This window comes from Chenopodium quinoa, unplaced genomic scaffold (assembly GCF_001683475.1).
Source record: "Chenopodium quinoa cultivar QQ74 unplaced genomic scaffold, ASM168347v1, whole genome shotgun sequence".
Lineage (NCBI taxonomy): Eukaryota > Viridiplantae > Streptophyta > Magnoliopsida > Caryophyllales > Amaranthaceae > Chenopodium > Chenopodium quinoa.
Window position 1 is genome coordinate 491881 of NW_018744996.1, and position 18165 is coordinate 510045.

At 38.7% G+C, this 18165-nt stretch overlaps 1 protein-coding gene and 1 long non-coding RNA gene across 2 annotated transcripts; both read right to left on the reverse strand.

The window, feature by feature from the left end:
• Window positions 1-470: 470 nt before the first annotated feature.
• LOC110707215 lies at window positions 471-2429 on the reverse strand. The gene is made up of 2 exons (XR_002508444.1): window positions 1497-2429; window positions 471-1368 (listed from the first exon to the last, which is right to left on the reverse strand). It is a non-coding gene; the product is annotated as an uncharacterized LOC110707215 (long non-coding RNA).
• An 894-nt stretch (window positions 2430-3323) lies between these two features.
• LOC110707144 (ankyrin repeat-containing protein BDA1-like) lies at window positions 3324-5861 on the reverse strand. Its single transcript, XM_021885156.1, has 2 exons — window positions 5292-5861; window positions 3324-4061 (listed from the first exon to the last, which is right to left on the reverse strand). Exons 1-2 carry the CDS (start codon window positions 5859-5861, stop codon window positions 3324-3326), a joined length of 1308 nt encoding a protein of 435 aa, XP_021740848.1.
• Between the last annotated feature and the right edge of the window lie 12304 nt (window positions 5862-18165).

Here is an 18165-nt window from a genome sequence, read left to right on the forward strand (position 1 = left end):
GTTTTGAACCGGTGCCAAATATTTGGGGATTTGGCACCCCTCAAATCCCCAACGGTTCAAAACCGGTGCCTTTGGGGGGGTTTGAACCGGTGCCATATTCCCTTTTTCGTGTAGTGGTTCACCCAAGGTGGTTTTTCTCTTATTAATATTATTTTTCTTATTTTAATATTTTAAAATGAGCAAAAAAAATACCCATACCTTGTATATACAAATTTTCCACAATAATACGTATATACTCTCCATGTCCTTGTTCCTTTTTTCTCTTCATCCCTTTCAACTCTTTAATTTGAATCTTTTGGATTTCCTTATTACTTACCCTCTATGTCCTCCCCCATCTTTGCATTAATTATGATATGTATTAAGTACTCCGTAAAAGATCACAAGTTAGAAATACACATATTTTCCGTGTTTGAGGTAAGTATTTGAAAGTTTTGTACTTCCTCTATTCTCTTTTATAATGTGATGTTAGGTTTTTTTTTTTTTTTTTTTTTTTTTTTTTTTGTGAAAGAATAATGTGATGTTAGATATTTAATGCTTGCTAATGATTTTTTTATTTTTATTTTTTTTGTGAAAGAATAATGTGATGTTAGATATTTAATGCTTGCTAATGAATATTTTATATTGCCTAATAATTAACACATTTTGACTTTATCGTGTTTTTTTTGACACAACATGAAGGAATTAGTTTTCTAAATTTCAATCACACTATCAAAGTCTTTTATTTTCAAAATTTAAGCACTCTTTTTTCCCACTCCAACATAAGTTCAGACAAACAAATAATTTTTACATAACTTAGCTTCTACTTCTACGATAATAGATTCATGGAAATTGTACTATTTTTTTTTCTAAATGTAGAAATTTGTCACGCATTAGCACATGTATACCCTATTAATATTAAGATTTTATGTTGATCACCTTACAACTAGAGTAGAATAGACCAAAAGTCCAAAACCAATACAAAATTACTAAAACTTATAAATAGTGTATAAGTGAAATCGTGTTAACTAAAAGATAATAGAGAGGAAGTATGTTAAGATCAATCTTCTCCACATTTTTTAATATCCATGTTTAGAATTTTTACAAGTACTTACAATTATTTGCGGGAATCTAGCTTCCATATTATTTCAAAATATACTACCCATGGTAATACCAAAATATATACTTGATCATGTTAAAAAAAAAAAAACAATTATATCTAATGATCCTTAAATCGAAAAAATGTAAAAGGACTATATGACTTTATTTTTACCATGAATAATTTGATAAAAAATTTAACACATAGTATTGGGTGCGGCAGTCCACACCCAATAGTTCGTGCGAGGAGAAGGTGTAGCCGCAGCGGTTGCGAAACTCCATCCTTTTACCCACCTGCAAAATCAAACACATTGAACCACAATCTAGATCTACATCCCCAAAATCCCCAAAATAAAAACAAATCACAAATTAAAACTAATAAATAACCCTAAATCGAAAAAAAGCAAAAAAAAAAAACTTACAATTAGAGGTGCTAATGGTGCGGCGTCGGCTTGAGCGAGGAAAGACAAGGGGTTTGTGGGTTGGTGGGTTCGGTGGTTGCATGGTTGGACTCACTGCCTCATGAGTCGGTTCAGTTACACATCGGACGACGGCGGCAGACTTCCAAAAGGTTCCAGAAAGACGAGAAGGTCTAGAAAGATAGGGTGTTTTGTTGAGGTTGTAGTGAGTTGACGCGGTGAATGAGACCGAGTTATGGTCGAGTCGGAGGACGGAAGTGTTCATTTTTTTTGGGGAGGAGGTGAGAGAAACAAGAAAGGTGGGCTGCCATTTTTTGGGGGGAAGAAGAGAGAGAAACAAGGAAGGTGGGCTCCTTGGGGAGAGAAGGTTTTAGAAAACAGGTACTTCGTACTTGTAATTGGGTTTATATTATGTGACGTGGAGATGTTTATATTAGCCAACAAATGATGTATATAAACCATTAAAATGATCATATTAGCTAATTTATGTCTGATATCAATAAACATTAGGGACATATTAGACATTAATAAAAACGTATTAGTCAATACAAGGAACATATCAGCCAACAAAAGGAACATATCAGTCAATAGAAGGAACATATCAACCAACAAATGAAGCATATCAGCCAACAAAAGGATGAAATCAACAGACTAAAGCAACAGGTAAGCCAACAAAATGAACACATTAGCCAACAAATTGAAACATATAAGACAACAATTAAAATATACATATCAGCCAACAAAATAAATATATCAGCCAACTGATGTCTGATAGCAGCCAACAAGGAACATATCAAAAATATATAAAAAAAAATCAGCCAACAAAAGGAATATATTAGCCAACATAAAAATCATATCAGCCAAGTAAAATATATTAGCCAAGTAAAATATATTAGCCAAGTAAAATATATTAGCCAACCTGTCGCACGCATAATTTGCGTGCTTAGTCCGCACCCAATACCTTCTCAAAATTTAATTAAAATTAAAGAGATATCACACAATAATTTTTCCCTAAAAAGGGAAAGAATTAGTTTAAGAGAAAATGCATACAATTGATCCATTCAGGATTTGAAGTGATATCAGTGTAAATGATTCATCATAGTAATCAATGTAAAACCAATCTTTTTTTATTTGTGCCAATAAATGTATTACTACATAAAAATACCATGCGCTTACAAATACTCCCTTTGTTTTACAATATATATATGTTGCTCTAGCTACTACCTCCTTTTAAGCTCACAAATGTTTACTTTTAACGCTATTCTTACAATCCACTTAATTATATTTTCTTAAATATACATACAAAATAGTTTTAAATTCTTGTGTAATCTTGCTAGCTTTGCTTTAATGTGTGTCGAATTTTTATAAATTTTAATTTATTCATAGTTGAGAATATTATGAATTGAATATATGCATTATTTGCAAACATGAAAAATATGTGTCAATTTAAAAATAATAGGAAGTATATTAATGTATAAGTACAAGTAATTACATACTAAATATTTAGTGAAATAATAGGAACTAAAACTAATTTTATAAAATATAAATTGTTTTTACGTAATGTTACTTGAATAAGATGAACAGAATAGAACCTTACTTTTTTTTTTTTTTTTTTTTTTTTTTTTTTTTTTCCTGTTTACACACAATTACAATTTTTTTTATAGACTACAATTACAAATTCGGTCAGTTACTAATGAAATAAAGTAATTTATTTTGCATTGAAAGTTGGTTGATACGTCACGCGACGGCCCAACTAATTTATAATAAAGATGAATATTTGTTACATAATTGTATTATGTGGAATACAACTCGATTATATCTTTCATGCTTTTATCCTTGACTGCACCTGTCTCTAATCAACTTTGCTATGAAGCGAATGCCATGTCCGAGGAGCAAAATTGCCATCAACAAAGCCCAGGAAATAAACATGACTTTCCATGTAACCCATGTTGTACGGTCTCGTCCGGAGCCATGTATATAGAGTGACAAAAAACATATCGAGAACAAGTAAGTCATAATTGTAGCTGACACTGCAATCCACATGGTTATCATCAAAATTCCTACCAGAAGTTTCTTGAAGGGAAGCCCGCTTATAAGGAGAAGAATAACACTTAGAGACGAAATTAGTCCTATGGTATTACTGACTAATAGTGTGTTGTATAGACCTCGAGTTTTTATGGCCATTATAGAACCCGCAACATGGTCTAGATTGTTATTACCATTTGCCATAGTCATTTTGGAAGAAAAGCATGCGTTTCGATTATTTTGATCATCTTGCCAAGTGCCCCCGGGAGGGTTGATTCCGACTTGAAAAGCCATGGTTGCTATCAGGGATGCTACCACCATCAACGTGTTGCGTTTTTTCTCCAACCAATCTTGATCACTCGTTATTCTTCGTGATTTGAGCATATTCTTTGACTGTAAGACTTTGAAATGCTTGAGAGATTGCAAAATATCCTCGTCCCTCAAATCCATCTTGCTTCGAATGTGAGTATCTATTGCTGTGAAGTCATTTGTGTTAATGGCATTTACTTCAATGGACGTGGCTTTTAGTAAAAATGTTACAATCTGCAATGTCAAATAAAATCATAATTGAAAGGATAAATTATTGCTTTCTTATCAATGCAATATCTCATGCATGCACGTAGATCTAGGTATATGTCCGAAATATTGGAACTTAGCTATAATGTACTCCCTCCATCCTTTAAAGATTGTTCTATTGTCTTTTTTAATTTAGGGGTTAAACCTTACATACTTTGACTACAATTTTCATCCATAAGCCATGTGAGATCTTATTGAATTCGTTTCAAAAGCTACTTTAAGGTTATTAAATTTTTATAATTTTTACGCACACATGGTTTAGGGTTTAGGGTCTAGGGTAATAATCCTTAGAGATAAGTTATCATTTGAAGAGGCAGATACAAAAAGTCTCTCGCCTCTCCTCTCCTCCTCTCTTCTAGGGTTTCTCCAAAGAAATTAGACTATTTCCGACCCTTTTTCCTTAATTTTCCTTAGTTTTGCAATTTAGGTTTCAATAAATCTACACGATACTGTAGATATTCGTCCATCTTCCTATGGTGGAGTGTCTCCCTATGGTGGAGTCGTTAGTTTTTATTAGTTTAGTTGTTTGTTTATGTTTAGGGTTTGTTTGTGTGTTAGGGTTTATCAAAAAGGTAATCATCTTTTGCCCTATTGTTAGTTTGTTGGTAAAGATTTGTTAGGAATCGCAACGGTTGTCAAGTTTTCAAATGCGTTCAAGCGAATCAGATGAAAATCATCCTTACGACTACAACAAATCGTCAGACCGTCTCTCCGAAAAGGTTGTATATTCCAGCGATGTGTGCGAGAGATGTACTATAGTGCAAAATCTTTTCAACGATTGTAGCTTTGATGAAGAAAACCCTAATTTGATTCAATTTTATGTATTTGTTAATTTTTAGATTTCATTTGTAGACGTCGAATGACTTTTTATTAATGAATTGATTTGTTTCAAAAAAAATAAAAATACTCCTTAGAGATATTATATTATAGGACATATCTTAAAGACCGTAAAAAATTATATGGGACAAGTACGAAGTAGTGAGCGTGTAGTTTAAGTAGAAGTCCTGCATATGGGTATAACTCGGAGTAGCATGGCATTTTTCTACTTAAAACAAGAGGTACAATACACGATATTGTTGTTTAACACAATTTTAAAATTAAAACCTACTCATTTGATGAAAGTTTTGCAAATCAAATTTAATACGAAAAGAACGAAAAAAAAGTCCCTTAATTTAAGTTGATGCATGGAAATCTCACCTCTGGTTGTTTTGCAATCACTACTAAGTGCAAGATGGTATTACCATCACTATCCTTTGAATTAATCAACTGATGATCATCTAGAAACGTCGATAAAAACTTAAGAGCCTCAGGTTGTCTATGTTTGATGCACAAATGTAAAACAGAATCACCGTTATTGGTTCGCTCCCATGCTGCCTGTGAGTAGGCCTGAAGAAGCACATCAAGCACATGAACTTGTCCACACATTGCGGCGACATGGATCGGGTTCCTTCCGTCCTGATCACGCGAAAAACATAAGTTAGGCTTCACTGCAAGCAAATGTCTAACAACTTCCAAGTGCCCTTTCACCGAGGCCAAATGTAGTGGTGACGGTCCTTTTGAGTAATGATCAAGATCCTCAACTAGTGCTGGTTTTCGACATAGAATCTCAATTATGAAATTTATATGTCCCAAATTAGCAGCTACATGTAAAGGAGATTGCATGAAACGACCTGAATTTTGGATATTGCATCGATCAAGGATTAGCGGATCCTCGTCTAGCAAGTTGAGCAAGGATGGTACGTCTCCCTTAAGTGCTGCATCATACATTCTCTCTATTATTTGTCCTTCCGTGTTTTTGTGGTGCTAGTTGGCTTGCAAGTTTGGTATGTATGATAATGATTTGATTAATATACTAGTACTTTGTTTTCGTACATTATATTATATATAGATACAAGAACATCTAAACATCCTGTAAAAAAAAAAGAAAAAAAGAAACATAATTTTTCCTACGAATCCAAAGAAAAATATGTCGGAGAATTGGTTCAAGTATTTAGTTTTTTTAATCAAATATTTTTGTACTGTGTTTTGCTAAATTAAATAATTTTCAATGAAATGGTGTTGTAATTGAGTTGTCCGTGTTTTTTAAATGATTATCAAGCCATAGTTGATTAAAATAATTCCCCAGGGTTAGAAAATTTTGTTTGATAATCATAATTGAGTTAAAGTGGCAGATTTATTGAGTTAAAGTGGCTGATTTATTGTTACTTGGATAGTAATCTAGTTGATTAATTGATTAATTTGTTGATGGTCTTGTTGAGTAATTCAGCTGTTGGATTTATTGAGTTAATGTGGCTAATTTATTGATTAATATGCAAACTCGTCATGAACATTTGTAATTTTTTTTAAAATGTAATTGCATACATTAGTATGTACTTTTTATTCCTTGTTATATTAACTAATTTGCCTTAGCACATTTTTGAACTTTAGTATACGTTGTCGGTTGTGCTACCCCTCCTCCAAAATCCTGGATTCGCCACTGTATGTAATGATCTATAAACCTTATTTCCACTTAGTTCTCGTTTAATAATTTTGATACATAGTGAGCTAAGATTGCACATTTGCATGACCATATACAAATTCAACAAGATATCATATTATAAGCCAAATTGGCATAACTGGAATAGATCACCAAACTTTTTTCTCCAATGAGACAATAATTAATTCCAACTCAAATGTTGCTGATGTAAGGTGGTACGTATATATTAACAATAACATGACATCACTTAGCTTCTTCACATCCGAAGAAACTTTAGCCCACTTCAATTTTTCTTGTTTTAGGATGTGTTTGACAAAATATAATTGTAGTATTAGCTCTTAGATGTGCAATAAATAGCTTTTAAATGTCAACAAGCTGTTAGTTGTAAAGATAAATTATTAAAGTATAAGTGCTTGATAAGTCGATGACTAAGGCCTTGTTTAGTTCAACTTATTTTTACTTATTTCAGAAAAAATAAGTTCAGATCAGAACATCGTTTTATGTGCGGTTTTTTATCGCTAAATATTCTTAATTTCGTAATGATTTTTTTTTTTGAAAATTAGATATTAATAAACTACACATTATTACGAATCTAACAAGGTTCCACTTGATATATTTTTTCCTTATAGATTATCGTACACTTAAGGTCAAAGTTTGGTCAAATCAGACAATCAGATCAGATCAGACCAGACCAGATCAGATCTGTAAAAATAAGGTAAACCAGACAAGGCCTAAGCTAGCTGTTACATATAAATATTAATTTTTTCTTTCTTCTTAAGAGTATAGATTAAACATCAACAACTACATTTGATTTTCAGAAGCTATATTGCCGCTATATTGCCAAAAACTACCACCACCACTAAAAGCTACCCTTACCACTATATTGCCAAACACTCAAATTTGTTTATAAGTAGTGATTAAATTTTATATGTGGCTGATCACCTCGTGTGGCAGGGGTTATCTATTCAGAGGTTACTTATACAGGGGTTACTCGGCCGGTCGGTCGCGGGTTACTCGGTCAGAGGTTACTCAATCGGTTAGGGGTTACCCGTTAATTGTTTTGGCGTGTGCTAGCTGGCCACAAGGTGTGGCCAACCACATAGAAAACGCGCTAACCGACTGAATAACCTCAAAATAAGTAACCCCCTACCGATTGAGTAACTCCTGAAAAAGTAACCCCAACCACACAGTATGGCCCACCATACAAAAATTGCACTATGGACTAAAATTAAACCTACTTAAAGCTAATGTTGTATACACCCTTAGCTTAGTCCATTTTCGAACTATAGTTTTAAAGAACACAAAGTCCATTTTCGCACACTAGCGAATATCTAGATAAGAGCATATGCATTTCATTGGATACAGATTATACATGAGATCTCAAATAAATGTCACAAATAAAAGCATAATTGTAGATAATCTACTATTCACCGTAATTATATTTTTTTTAATGGTAAGGAGGACCCTAATCAGGTACTTGGGAGTAGAGGGGAGGGAAAATCCCTATCCCCGAGTGTGCAAATGAGTTAGAATGGGTTGGAATGAAGTTAAAATCTATTCCATCTAGCTTTTTGTTTGGTTGAGGTTTTTAGTTTTAGAATTCATACTTCTATAGTATGAGATTCCATACAAATTCATTCCAATATGATGAACTAAACACCCCCTTAATAGGATTCGAATCCCATACCTCTAAGATTTGAGGTAAGAGTCTTATCAAGTAAGCCAACACTTTGTTGGCATTCATCGTAATTACATTGCAGTCATATTAGATAGTTATCAAAATATTCTACTTCTTATAAAAATATAAAAATCTTATAAAACCAATTTATTTTCATTATTAAGTGACTCTTAAATATGCTTTGTCTACTTTTTTGATTTTGAAGGTATAAACCCTATTTTATTATTGGTAGAACTCTACCTTTTAAAGCTTAATAAATACAAAGTTGTATTATCTTAACCCTAATATATATGAGTGTCTCTATATTTTGTGCGTGTTAACTTTCTCTTATCGTTAAAATTACAAAGTTAGGCCTTGTTTACTTCACCTGAAAAAAAAAAATATTCAGTAAAAATAATTTTAGTTTAGTTAATTAAATTCACTTCAGTAAAAATAATTTCAATTTAGTAAAAATCAGTAAACTTAAAGAAGAAATATAATAGAAAACCAGTAAAAATAATTTCAATTCAGCAAAAATAATTTCAGTTTAGTAAAATTAATTTCAGTTCAGCAAAAATAATTTTAGTTCAGTAAAAATAATTTTAGTTCAGCAATAAGGTGAAGTGAATGGAGCCTTACTCATATTTACATATGTAAAATGATGATTATATCCTTAGATAAAAAATTGTGCATCATTTCTTATTGTATGGGATAGCTTCGGCAGAGCTCTTCCCATGCTCCTAACCTCCCGTCTCCAGTCAGCAAGAGCTGGCCTGAGTGCCTCAGACCACCACTTGAGGGGCTAGTTGTATAGGGTAGCTCCTGCTGAGCTGCTTCGCTCTCCTAACATTACTTAAAGGGTACGCACTCGTGCTACTCCAGTCCAAGGCAAGGGGCTCAGCCTCACGGCTGACCCCAGAGGGCTCCATCTCAAAGTCAAGGATAATCTCCTAGGGGCTCAGCACTAGGGCTAGCCTCAGCAGGCTTCAACCTGCAGCACCTAGAATAGAGCAAATATAAATAGTAACCCAAGTACAACGAAAAAGAGGTTAGACACACATTCATTTTTCACCACTTACCCATTATTATTCATCCAAAACCTTACCGACTTAAGCATTGGAGGGGGTTCCTCGAAACCACCTTCGAGGGCATAACCACTGCTCATTGTGCAGGTAATCCCAGCCAGCACCCAGGTCCAGCCACCAGCTAGGCTCCGAAACTACACCCGGAACAATTGGCGCTAGAAGGAGGGGGTAGTTCCAACACCTTAGCTCAACTAGTAAGCTTGTTCGAGGCTGGGAAAGCTGCCATGACGGGGGAAAAACTAGATCTGGCGATTAAAACACCTACAACTAATAGTACCCAAACACCACAAAATAAATCCGATCTTGCAAAAATAACCGTAAAATCAACTCCAATCAATATCCATAACCCAAATCATGCTGGAGCTTCTTCTGGAAATACCAAAAACACAAATGGAGCTCATAACCAATCGGACCAGCTCAAACAGTTCGATTCGGAATGCCGTACACGAACCAAAACAACAAGGTCAGGGGATTGGAGTAGAAGGAGCTGGTAGCCCTAAGGAAGATAGTGAAAGAGTTGGAGGCTAGAAACTTAAATAGAGAATGGAGCTCAGGGGAGTCAGGCGAAGTCCCCGCTGGCAACCCGCGCAGCAGATCCCCTACCCACAGCCAGTCTCTGAGCCCCACGTGCTTCAAGAAGGCAAAGATCATGGTGATCCCTAAGGACTCACTCTTCTGCAAGGAAATTCTAGAGGAACCGATGGAGAAAATCAAGATGCCTTCATGCAAATACAATGGCACAACAACCCCTAAGAACCATTTATCTGTCTTTAAAAGTCATATGGTCTTATACACCAGAACTGACTCAGTCTGGTGTAAAGAATTTCCTCCAACCCTGGAGGGATTGGCTGCGGAATGGTATCGTTCGCTAGAGAAAGGGTCAGTTTACTCGTACAATGGCTTGAAGAGGCTATTCATGAATCATTTTGTCACACTGGTAGACCGTACCAAAATGACAACAGAACTAATGTCGCTAGAGCTGGGCGAGACTGAATCACTCAGAGATTTCATCACTCGGTTCAATAAAAGTGGCAACGTCGATTCCCAACATGAGCCAAGAAAGGGCGTTGTTAGCAATGTAGAGCGGCCTACTCCTAGGGTCAGCATTCAAAGAGTACATGGGCAGGAAGAATCTGAAAACACTAGCAGTGGCCCTGAGTAAGGCCCATGAATTCATTAAGGGGGACAAAACAGACAGAGCCATGCTGGCCAAAAGGTCTGCCTCTGCCAAATCAGGCAGAAGGGAAGAGCCCGGTAGGGCAGAGGCAGCTGGCAAAGCAGAACCCAACTCTGTTGGGTACGGAAGGGCGGACCAGCAGAGGAGAGACAATGAAAGGTCTTCAGGCCAGAGGAGATAGGGCAGAGGAAGATTGCAGGGCAGGTATGAACAATACACCCCGCTAACTCACAGCCGATCTCACATCTTCAAGGTGAACAAGTATGATGATAAGTGGCAGAGACCACCACAGATGACTACCAGTAACCTAGACCCAAAGAAATGGTGCGACTTTCATAGAGATAAGGGTCATACGACCGAGGAATGCATTTACCTCAAAGATAATATTGAAGACCTCATCATAAGGGGGTATCTGAATCAATTTAAACAATACTCTGGGCAGGACAGGAACCGGGGTAATGATAGACCAAGAGATGATCGGTGGAAGGATAGTAGGGGTGACAAGAGTAAACAGGAAGAGAAAGACAAAGAAAAGAGAGAGCTGGGATACATGTTGGTGATTAGCGGTGGGCCTGTGCATGGAGGAACAATCAGCAGAGCTAGAGCTGACCTTAGAGACATGGTCCATTAGGTAAACTACAATGAGCGCAGAAAGTGGCCACCACCACCTCTTTAGACAAAGGTAGTGTTTGACGAGCAGGATCAATACAGAGTCATATACCCACATGACGACCCTCTGGTAGTCGCAATAACAATTGCAAACTGGAAAGTCAAGAGAGTTCTAGTAGATGGAGGAAGCTTAGCCAACATCATGTTCATAGAAGCTTTCCACAAAATGCATCTAGACAGTTGAGACCTCAAAAGGGTGAACTATGAAGTCACAGGGTTTGATGGCTCAAGAATGATACCAGAGGGGATAATAGAATTGTCAGTCCAAGTGAGAGAAGGAGCTCGGGCAAGGAACGTGAGAGCAGAGTTTCTTGTCATTAACTCCCAATCTTCGTTCAACATGATAATGGGTAGACCCCTCATCCACAAGATAAGTGGAGTGGTGTCCACACTGCATTTAGCATTAGCATATGATAACAATAGAGGCTGCTTAGCCAAATTGAGGGGCTACCAGAAAACGGCAAGGCAGTGTTACATTACTGCTCTGAGAAACCCAGTGAAATATGGTTCTCTGCCCAAAGTCCCAGAAAAGACCGAAAGAGAGGAAAAAGTCTTCAGAAAGAGGAAAAGGCAGGAGTATAAAGAAGAAAAGGAAAAGCATAGGCTGGCTATGGAAAATTTTGGGCCTGAGAGGGAAAATGTAGCCCGTCCAACCCTAGAGGGGGATCATGAGGTAGTTGCATTAGTCGAAGGAAATGAGTACAGGACAGTAAAGATTGGAAAGACATTGAGCCTAATGTTAGAGTGAACTTGATAGCGTTGCTCAGGAAGAACGCAGATGTGTTCGCATTCTCAACGGACGAAATGTCAGGTATCGATCCAAAGATCATGGAACACCGCTTGAATGTCAGAGAGGAATCGAGGACAGTGAAGCAGAAGCTGAGAAATTTTTTTGCAGAAAAAAATAAGGCCATCTAGGAGAAAGTGGACAAGCTCTTGGCTGCGAAATTCATAGAACCTTGTGACTACCTAGAATGGCTAGCAAATGTGGTAATGGTTAAAAAAGCCAATGGGCAATGGAGGATGTGCGTAAACTTCACAGACCTGAATCGAGCCTTCCCAAAAGACTTTTATCCTCTGCCCAAAATAGATTAGATGGTAGACTCGACGAGCGGGCACGCACTCCTTAGTTTTATGGATGCCTTCTCGGGTTACCACCAGATCAGCCTGTACGAACCAGACAGAAAGAAAGCGGCCTTCATCACTGACGGGGGAGTATTCAACTATGTCTCAATGCCTTTTGGCCTAAAGAATACAGGGGCAACGTTCCAAAAAACCATGGAAAAGGTCTTCGCTCACCAGAGAGGGAGGAATGTGGAAGTATATGTAGACGATTCCATAGTAAAAAGCTTGACAACGCATAACCACATCTCTGACTTGGAAGAAACATTTAGCACGTTGAACAAATACCAAATAAAGTTGAACCCAAAGAAATGCGTATTTTGAGTGACAACAAGTAAGTTCTTAGGTTTCTTGGTGAGTAAAAGGGAGATCGATGCGAACCCAGAGAAAATACAAGCTGTCTTAAGTTTCCCAAAGCCTAAGAGCGTCAAAGACGTTATGAGGTTGACAGGCAGGATGGCAGCCTTCACCAGATTCATCAGCAAGTCAACAGATAAAGCTCTGCCATTTTTTCAGCTCCTGAAGGGCAATCGTACATTCAAGTGGGTGCAAGCAGAAAAGGAGGCATTTGCCAGAGTAAAAGAACACTTGGTCAGCCTACCAACAATGACAAGTCCAGGGGTAGGAGAGAAGCTACAATTATATGTGTATGCGTCGCAGCAAACAATAGGATCAACCCTGCTAGTGGAGAGAGGAAAAACTAAACACCCAGTTTACTTTATCAGCCATGTTCTGACCCAGGCGGAGCAGAGATACTCATTGGTAGAGAAAATGGCCTTGGTCGTTATCACAACTGGAAGAAAACTAAAACCGTACTTCGATGCTCATGTAATACAGATATTAACAAATTACCCGCTGGAAAAAGCTTTGTAGAGAATGGATGCCTCAGGCATGTTACTAAAGTGGGCAATAGAATTGACTAAGTACGAGCTGCAAATCAAGCCTAGGACGGCAATAAAAGCTCAAGCTTTAGCAGACTTCATAGTAGAGGCAAGCTAGGAAGAAGTACAGGAAGAGATGTTAACATGGAAGGTGGTTGTGGATGGCTCAGCTGCCCACATGGGCAACGGAGTTGGAATATTTATAGTATCACCAGAAGGCAATGTCTTTCAATATGCAATCAAGTTCAAATTCCAAGCCTCCAACAATGAAGCTGAGTATGAGGCTACATTGGCAGGTTTGAAATGAAGTTAGCAATAGGTGCCAGAAAAGTAAAACTCCAGACTGACTCACAGCTAGTTGCGATCCAATTCAGGAGGGAGTATGAGGCCAGAGAGCCGTTAATGCAAAAATATGTAGCCGCGGTGAAGGAGTTGATAGCCCAGTTGGTTAGCTTTGATATCGAGCCCTTAGGGCTGAAAATGCTCAAGCAGACGCACTCTCCAAGCTAGCAAGTTCGACTTCGCAGAATCTAAGTAGAATTGTAATGGTGGAAGTTTTAGAAGGAAAAAGTGTTGAGGGGCAGAGGCAGGTGAACTGCGCTAGCCAGCAAAGATCATGGTACTCAGATATATTGGCATACAAACTGCATGAAATGCTACCTGACAATGAAGAACAAGCAAAAACAGTGAAAAAGGAATCATACAGAGATGTAGTATTATATGGAGAGCTGTGCAGAATAGGGTATTCAAAACCTGTCCTCAGATGTGTCCCAGACTGGGAGCAGCAAGCAATCATGAAGGAAGCGCATGAAGGGATATGTGCAAATCATATAGGAGGGAAAGCCCTGGCAGTAGAGATCATCAGACGAGGGGCATATTGGCTAACCTTGACCCAAGATGCCATGAACTACGTTAGGAAGTGTGAACAATTCCAGAAGTACTCCCTAGTGATAAATTAGCTTGCTAACAACCTCATACCGATTCTCAATCCTATCCCGTTTGCATAGTAGAGAATGGACATCTTAGGACCATTCACCACTGGCTTAGGGCGCTGGAAGTTCTTGATCGTGGCCGTGGACTACTTCATAAAGTGGATAGAGATAGAACCCACAAAGTAAATCAAGGCCTCTTAGGTAAGAACATTTATATGGAAAACTATCATTACCAGATTTGGGATTCTGTAGCGTATAGTTTTTTACCATGGCTGCCAGTTCGTCTGTGACACCATTAGAAACTACCTTGAGGAAATGGGAACGAAGTATGCTAGCGCTTCTGTTTGTCACCCGCAGAGTAATAGGCAGGCAGAGGCAGCCAATAAGCAAATACTCTATGCCTTTTTAAAGAAACTGGAGGAGCACAAAGGCCTGTGGGCTGATTTGGTCCCAGAGGTATTGTGGGTTAACAGAACTACAGAGAAAGAAGCAATAGGTAAAAGTCCTTTTTCTCTGGCATATGGGGCTGAGGCATTAGTCCCCATTAAAGTACAACTCCCAAGTTTAAGGGTGCATCACTATGACAACCAGAAAAACGAAGACAGGATGAAGGAAGAGTTAGATCTTATGCTAGAAGTCAGGCTGAAAGCTGCTCTGAGATTGGCTGCTCAGAAAAGCAGAATGGCTAAAGTTTACAACAGAAAAGTGAAGCACAGAGAACTCAGCGAAGGAGACCTGATACTGAGAAGAACAACTGCTGTGGGCAGAGGAAAGCTACATGGAAAGCTTAGCGCAAATTGGGAAGGACCCTTTATAATACACAAGCAGGCAGGGAGAGGGGTCTATCTACTTTCTGACCAGGATGGCTGTATCCTAAGGAACGGTTTCAACGCTGAAGTCCTAAAGAGGTTTTTCGTGTAATTTAATGTCTTACTTTAACAACTTATTCAGCTATAAATGAAGAAAAAGTCTAAGTTTTATTGTAGCTAAGTTGTAATTTTAAAGAAGTGGAACATTAACATCTGCGTGAGGCGTTTCACATTATGAATGGAATATTTAACTTCTACGTGAGGCCTTTCCTTAAACATGATATAATATTGCATTACTTAGTTGTTTGTTTGCAAAAAATTATATGTTCATGCCAGATCGACCAGGGAGAAGGAGGGGTTGCAGCAATAAAGCAAAGCCCAGCATGAGCTAAGCAAAACAGAGTACAACGTTTTCGCCTCATTAAGCCTCGCTACAATAAAGCCAAGGTAGAAACCCTGTTCATAGAAAAAGTGGCATAACAATTAAACCGCACTAAAATAAGTAGCGGCACAAAAACCCAAAGCCTTGCCCAAGAGGCAGAGGACGGGCAAGAAAACGTAAAAAAGAAGGCCATAATCCTGCCCTGAAAGTGTTCTCGGCCTTGGAAGGGGAAATTGTTACAACGGGGACGCCTGAAGTAACAATTTGCCTAAGTTAACCGAGGCTGAGAGTGCTATTAGGCAAAGGTAGCTAGCAGCGCAGTCGAGGGAACAACAATGTCAGCTAGAAAGGGGGAGAACTCCAAACAGTGAAAAGAGGAGTGCCTTCTTCTTCTGCCAACTGAACCCAACACACATCAAACAGAAGTACGCAATAAGAATGTACAACCAAAAGATAAGAAGAAGGCCAAAAATTAAAAAAAGTACAGAAAATTAAATTACAAAGCCTCATCTGCAGCATCGGGGACTTCGCGATTATATACCTCATCTATCCTTATTCTCATTGACAATCTGGGTTTTCCACCGACCGGAGACCGCAGCCGAAGAACTCGGCGCCATCAACAACCTAGACTTTTGAGGGGACTCAACATTCCCCCTAAGTTGATCACTGGCAGCAATAGAAACTTCAGGCTCAGTCTCTACTCGGACAGTATGAGTAAAACAAGCAGAAGCCCCAACGGTGGTGGAACCATGTTTGAACTCAGGAGGGAGTGGACGTGATTCACCCAAGCAGGCAACAGCATAAACTTCTAATACTTCAAGGGAAAAAGGAGGATATCCTGGAGTCCTGACAATCAGCTTCCAAGTATCATCCACACCCAGCAAAGCCTTGTCCAATTTGTCATAACTTAGAAAGGAGAAAAGCAAGTCAGTCATACTATCACTGAAAGAAAAATAGACAGAAGGAAAAAAAAAATGATTGCGAGGCGAGCAGAATCTTACCAGACTCATGAGTCGAGCATAAACGCATGGCAGAGAGTTGAGCATTCCCTATAACATATAACCCATTGGGAAGCCATGTTTTGGGAGAATAGGACTCACCTTCAAAATTATCAAAGGCCTGAGCTTCTTTGGCAGCGTCGGCTGCCTGCACAGTGATGCCACCCATATTTGATCTAACACAACAAAAAGAGCGAGGGCACCCAAAGTCATCCAGAACACGCAGCCAAAAGAATTTTCCCTGCCAATCCCTAAAGCGGCCTAGTTTGGGGTAAGACAAAACTCTTTTAGGTTTTGGTGCAAGATAGAACCAGCTAAATTCAACACCTGAAGCACTCCATTTAAAGCTAAACAACTGATGAAACAGAGAGAGAGACTTTGGAAAGCGTTTGAAATGCACCGTCCAAGGCAAACAGATCAGCGTATGTAGAGACACGGGCAAAATCAAGGAGAGAGGAATGTTGAAGGCACGCAGTAGCTTGTCTAGAGTTGGATCCAAAGGAAACCTTAGTCCTACATCTAACTAGGAAGCAAAAACGGCAATGTGGCCCGCTAGAGGGTCGGCAAGGCTGGACCCAGCTTTGGGCAGCACTAACTCGTAACCTTCTCCCATCCCTTAAAAAGTATTACCACACTCTGCTAACTTTAAGCAGGCAGCCAGCATCCGCCATTCAGAACTTAGGGAGCAAAGACGAGGACCGTCAGCCTTGTCATTCAAATAGAAGGTGGAATCACCTGGAGGGACCACCTCATCTACATACCAGGGCTGACAAGCGTTCAAGGCAGCATCTCCAGGAGACTGGGGTTGAGGAGCAGCCATTGAAGTATCAACATGAGTGGAGCTGTTCTCTACATAATGGTCAAAACGGTGCACATCAGATATATCATCCAACCAAGCAAATTCACGCAAAGGAAGTACATCAGGAAAGGGGCTCCTAGGGGCATTGACAGGAGAATTACCCCTGACCTCGGCTGCCAGTTGTGCATGGCAAGCAGCACATAGCCGCAGACGCAACAAGTGAGGCAGCGCAACCCCCTTAGTCATCAAGACCCTCTCACAATAAGGGTCGAAAGTATCGCTGCGCACCCTACCACGAAGGTAAGGATGGAACGCACTAGGATCAGAGTGTCCGCCGCTGGGCTTAGTGACGTGAGCAGAAAAAGGGACAGATGGCCAAACTTGAACATTGTAGTTGGAAGGAAACACAACTTGGAGAAGAAAAAGGGACAAATGGCCAAGAAGGATCACCTGAGCGAGTCGACTCAGAAGAAGAAGCATACTCGGACTCACCACCATCGTCATAAGAGAGGGCAGATTCATTTTGACTATTAGAAGCGTCCGACATGGCAAAAAAGATCGAAACTTGGAAAGAGAAAAAAGAGCAAAAATTTCCACTAAAGAGGTAACAAAAATAACCAATAAAAGAATGAACAGTACAAATACAATGGCGACAAAAATGACAACAACAAGGCAAGAATCGGTCTTTGAATAAGAAAGGAAGTATATAGGGGCTAATTAACAACACAACAAAGGGAAAAAGGATGATCCTTTGAAAAAAAAGCATACTCAATTTTACAAATGAAAGTACAAAAATGGTGGAAGAAGGTTTAAGGGCGGCACCTTGTGAGGAACGAACAACAAATGTGTAGCAAACACAGGCTAGTTCACGGCGAACTTGCGGCGAGCAACACCCAAGAAAATTGCGAGACTCAAAGCAAGAAGAATAGTAAAAGAGAAGGAAGTGAGAAGCTAGAGCGAGGAGAGAGTAATTGGAAAAAAGCAAGTGAGTGAATGAGAAAAGAAGGAAGAACAATGATTTCAAAATTAAGATGAAAACTGGTTTGGTGAAAACGCGGAATATGAAGAGAGGAGAGGGGAAACG

Excerpts from the sequence above, each read along its gene's own strand:
- LOC110707144 (XM_021885156.1), bottom strand. The coding sequence starts at position 5,861 with ATGTATGATGCAGCACTTAAGGGAGACGTACCATCCTTGCTCAACTTG. Across the intron at positions 4,062-5,291 it reads TGATTGCAAAACAACCAGAG|ATTGTAACATTTTTACTAAA; the intron begins GTGAGATTTCCA and ends TTGACATTGCAG.